Genomic DNA, 5,171 nt, shown 5'->3' with positions numbered 1-5,171 from the left:
GGCTTTTCGGGAAAGAAGAGACGCCACCTATTAAAGGCACCTCGAAGCTTCCGATAATTCAAAACGCGCAGTAAATTAAAATTTTCGGAACCCGAAATGACCCAACCAAGGCTACTTCCCGCGCTCCAGCTGGTAGCCAACTGGAACTCGGAAGTCGGGGGGTAGTGTTGGGGGAAAAACTCCAAGTCATACCGCCACGGAGGCGCTCGGCCAAAAAGCGCCGACCGAAAAGGCGCTCGGCCGAAGAGTGCCAACCAAAGAGCACCAACCAGAGGGGTGCTCGGCTAGAGAGCGCCGATCTGAAAAGATGCTCGGCCCAAGAGTGCCGACCGGAGCGCCGAGAGGCGCTCGGACCAACCAACGACCAAGTAGGGATGCTCGGCTAAAAGAGCCGACCAGAGGACGCCGACCAGAAAAGCGCTCGATTAGAAGGCGCTGACCAGAGGAAAGCACGCGAAATAAAGGCGCTCGGCTAGAAGGCGCTCGACCAAAGGGCGCCGACCAGGAGCATTAGAAGCGACCCCGCCACAGGGCGCCCCATTGGGCGACCAGCTCGGCTCGGCACCCCTGCCGAGCCGATTGCCTTGACCAGATGTTCAACTCCTACCTAACCCCCTGAGGGACTTGACAACTCCACTACAACCTGCCGCTATCTCCAAGCCGTCAAGGCATAAGATCTCCGCAGGTATTTGGCACGACCTGCCATTAATGCATGAGACCTCCTCAAGTCTCCGATGCGCTCAGTCATTTAATGAACACGGCTCAAGACAATCTCCGGATCACTGAACCATCAAAGCGTATGGCTCTCCCTGACCGTCGGTTCATTCGGTAATAAATGCACTTACCATCCACGGACCCCAGGCCCATCACGGCCGGCGGTTCAACCACTCCAACAGGTCCGATCGACCGTGACAACTCCCTGGTTCCGGTCTGATTCGGTCCCGTTCTCCACTACGCCATTAATGGGCCAAATCGTGCCCAATTATGATGAAAAGAGACAAATTCCCCTGCCACCTCCCAGGTAACGTAATCCCCTTCTATAAAAGGAAACCTGGGAGAAGGGAATGGGGGACCCCCGGAGAGAACCCTCCTGGACCGGGTGAAAAGAAGCAAACAGCACAGACACAATTGAGGACATCATCCTCTTCATCTTCTTTATCTTATCCAAATGCTCTCCTGCCTGCTCTCTCCACATATTCCCCCTCTGACTTAAGCATCGGAGGGTCGGCGCCGGAGAGCCCGGCCACCGGCTTTTTTGCAGGACAGGACAGGACTGGACGCACCAGCCCTCTTTGCTCTCTTCCACGCCCCAGCGGAGGACGCGGCCGGCCGGCGCCCCGCCGTCCGCCCTCTCAGGCGGCGGAGCTCCTCCTCCCCTGGCTTCGCGGCGGCCCCCGGGTCCAATTTCCAGCAACAAATTGATATGAACATGTGTCGATTGTGTCGATTTTAAGATAATTTCGTTACTATCGATTGTCTCATTACAAATTAGAAATATAGTACTTATAGATTGCCTTATTATAGACAAAAAAATGTGACACTGATCAATTGTCTTGTACACGAAAAATTTAATTGCCCCATAACGGAAGAAAAATACAACCAAATTTGGAGAGCGATTGAGTCTTGGACCCAGCCAAGATTGCAGAAAGATTTAAAGATAAGCTACAGAAATCACCGCCAAAAAACTTATTAGACATAATATATCAGAGTGAGTGTTATCATCAATATTTGATTGTATATATACAAATTATTTATGTTGAGCATCTATGATAGTCAAATCAAAATTTTATGATATTCATATTGATTTCAATAATATTTTATTATTATTTTTAAAATATATATTATTACGATATGGAAATTTTTAGTAGGCTATAAACTCCATATATATATTTTTCACCATTCAAAGTTCCCAAATGTTTAGTCACGGATGGATCGAACTAGAGTTTGGGCAATAAAATTTTTACATTACTTATTTTTTTGATGCCAAACAAATAATTAAATATCTTATAATTGAACCAATAGATTTATTTAGATGCATCATTTAGCTATTAATTGTTGAGTTATTGAATCCAGAGAAGAGAAACCGAAGCATATTAAAAACCCTATTAGAGCACCAGGACTTCGCCGAGATTCATTACAGAGGAAGCAACCCCTACCAAAACAGATTTTATAGATACGGAGGGGGGGCAAGAAAGATAACAAAAAAGCAAAGAATATTTTAGCCGTAAAGATCGCTGACGATGAAATTAAAGAAACGAGCAGAGAAAGCGCGCTGCGACCAACTTAAGAAGATCAGTAGTAGGGTATCGCCGGCGGTGGAGGAGATGCATAGGATACCCCTACCACGGGAGGTAAAGGCACGTTCCCGCCGCACCCTGATGTCGGCGGCGGCGGAGATTGCCACGGCATACCTTGGGGTGGCGGCAGGTGATGTCGAGGTGGTTCTGGAGATGGATGGACGGGCGGGGGCGGTGTCGGATGACCTGCTCCGTAGCTTGGTGGAGAAGCAGGCGCTGCCCGTGGAACCGGTGGAGGAGGAGAAGGGTGGTCTTCTGGATGCGCCGGGGATCCATGAATGGACGGGGGCGGTGGTAGGGGTGAAAATTGACGGACGGGCGGTGGCGGAGGCGGGTTGCGAGTCTGATGCAGCGGTGGAGCTGTCGATGGGCTTGGACGATCAGACGACGGTGGGGGCGGATGAGGAGGGGTCGTTGGAGGCCCGACGGGAGGTGCTGGAAGGTACTGATCCGGGGGCGGTGGAGATGGCAACACGGGGGTGGGAGGACGCTTTGCAAACTCGCAGCCAGGCGGAGGCGGAGGTGGCAGCAGCGGCGATGATGTAGAAGCTGGCGGTGGTGGCGAAGCATGGTAACTCGGTGGCGATGGTTCAGGGGAGTAAGGAGGCAGCAGAGGTGGCGAATGGGAAGGAGGAGGCGGGTGGGCTTTCGTGGATGGCGACGACTGGGACTCAGGTGGTGGCGGCGGCGGAGGTGGGGAGTGAGATGCGTGGGAAGGCGACGACTCGGACTTGGGTGGTGGTGGTGGTGGTGGCGGAGGCGGTGTGCTCTTGTTGTAGCCCCTGTGCGGGCGCGGGCCCGCGAGGGGAGCCGGCGGCGGCGGGGCGGGGCGCCTCCTGCTGATGAACCTTTCCTGCGGCGGCGGCGGGAACGAATAAGTGGGGGCTGGGCTCTTGCCCCCAGCCCAGCACTTGGACTTGGTGCAGTCGAAGGGGCGCGCGGCCTCGGAGGAGCACTCCTTAGGGGAGCGCTGGTCCGGCAGGCCCGGAATGCAGTTCTTCTTGGCGTCGAGCCGCACCTTGCCGCCGGCGCCGGCGGCGGGGCACTGGGGTGGCTGTGACGTGAAGTAGTTATAAGAGTAGGTGAAGTTCTGGAGCCTGGGGAGCTGGCAGACGCCGGCGGGGATGGAGCCTGTGAGGCGGTTGCGCGCGACGTCGAGCTGCTCGAGACTGGCCATGGCGGCGAGGGAACCCGGGAGGGGGCCCTGGAGGTGGTTGAAGCTGACGTCGAAGACGGTGAGGTGGCGGAGGAGGCCGACCTCGGGGGGGATGCAGCCGGAGAGGTTGTCGTTGAGGAGGATGATCTCGTTGAGGGTGGCTGCCATCCTGCCGATGCTGGAGGGAATGCAGCCGCCGAGGTCGTTGTTGGCCAGCACCACCACGGAGGCCGGGGAGGAGCCAAAGTTGGCGGGGATGTCGTGGCGGAGGCGGTTAGAGTTGAGGAAGATGGCGTCGAGGGGACGGTCGAAGAGCGCCGGGGGGATGGAGCCCTCGAACTCGTTGAAGCGGAGGTCCAGGTAGCGGAGGGAGGGCAGGGCGAGAAGGACGTCCGGGAACATCCCCACGAAGCGGTTGTTGCTGAGGTCGAGCTCGTGGAGGAGGCGGAGGAGTTGGAGGGTGGACGGGACGACGCCGCAGAAGCGATTGGAGTTAAGGTGGAGGAGGGCGAGATCGGTGAGAAGGCCGAGCTCGGGGGGCAGGTACCCGGCGATGTCGGCGTGGTTGAGGTCGACTCCGGCGACGACGGTGAGGGAGGGGTCGGCGGGGGAGGGGGCGCAGAAGACGCCGAAGTAGGAGCACACGTTGGGACCGACCCAGTTGCCGGTCAGGTTCTGGGGGTCGGAGTAGATGGCCGTCCGCTTCCACGTCTGCAGAGCAATGTAGGCCTGCCGGAGGCGCGGGTTGGCGAACCTGAGCCCCGGATCGACCACGATGGGGCCTCCAGCGGAGCCATCAGCGGCCTCGGCCGCCGGAGGGAAGGAGAAGGGGCAGCACAGAAGCAGGAGCAGGAGGAGGAGGAACGCGCGGGCCGACGGATCCATGCCCGTGCCCATGAACCAACCAGCTCTAGATCTGAGACGAGAAGGAAGGGACAGGCTCACATGAATGATGATATGACAGAGAGAGGAGTGAAAGAAAAGAAGAAAAAAAAAAGATGACGACGATGCGGGGTTCGGGGTGGTGACCAGATCGCGTATGGGGATATCCGCCTTCCCTCTGGTTTTATATATATATACAGATATTCAAAAGTACCATTGCCTTCCGTCTCTCTCTATCACCCGTCGTCTACTGACTAATATTAATATTGTTATTTATCTGCTGTCCCGGGGACACTGGTCGGTGGTCACTGGTGCCGCGCTTCCCTTATTATTCGTCGAAAACATATTTTTGGTTCGCAAAAGATCATCCGAACCCCCGCGTCGGGTCTTGGATTTGGAAGGCGCTTTCTTTTTGCTTGCCGGTAAGCTGCAGGAAGGAGAGAAAAAAGAGACGAAGTACGATCGATCTCACTCGAGCGTGGGTTTGAGATTAGGTCCGTCCGGGTCCCCTCGGTCGGGGCTTCTGTCAGTCACGAGGGTTAAGTAAGGAGGAGTGGGACATCCGCGTTCCGACTCGTATACATCCTAGTGGGAGCCAGCACATCAGGTTCAACGCGTTTTCTTTGTTACTTGCTGTGCTGGGCTGGGTCTTCTTTTTATGAGAATGGCCAGGCTTGTCAGGGTGTCGGTGTCCCGGTGAGGCCGGCTACATGATATCCCATGTGATCGTCCCACGGAAGGGTTACTGGCATTGCGATCGAGGGACGGAGAATCGGGAGCAAGCCTGCCCTGTGGCCCACCGGCGTGGGATGCACCAACAGGGGACATAAAATGAT

General features: G+C 55.9%; 1 protein-coding gene across 1 annotated transcript; it reads right to left on the bottom strand.

The window, feature by feature from the left end:
- Positions 1-2,079: 2,079 nt before the first annotated feature.
- Positions 2,080-4,812, bottom strand: LOC103712225 (leucine-rich repeat extensin-like protein 4). Its single transcript, XM_008798693.4, has one exon. It carries the CDS (start codon positions 4,348-4,350, stop codon positions 2,293-2,295), a length of 2,058 nt encoding a protein of 685 aa, XP_008796915.1. The 5' UTR covers positions 4,351-4,812; the 3' UTR covers positions 2,080-2,292.
- Positions 4,813-5,171: the final 359 nt, after the last annotated feature.

Source organism: Phoenix dactylifera, unplaced genomic scaffold, assembly GCF_009389715.1.
Source record: "Phoenix dactylifera cultivar Barhee BC4 unplaced genomic scaffold, palm_55x_up_171113_PBpolish2nd_filt_p 000243F, whole genome shotgun sequence".
NCBI classification, from domain to species: Eukaryota; Viridiplantae; Streptophyta; class Magnoliopsida; order Arecales; family Arecaceae; genus Phoenix; species Phoenix dactylifera.
Note: the sequence above shows the minus strand (reverse complement) of the source record. Positions and strands in the feature narration are given on the sequence as shown.

Coding starts and splice junctions, on each gene's coding strand:
- LOC103712225 (XM_008798693.4), bottom strand. CDS start 4,350: ATGGGCACGGGCATGGATCCGTCGGCCCGCGCGTTCCTCCTCCTCCTG.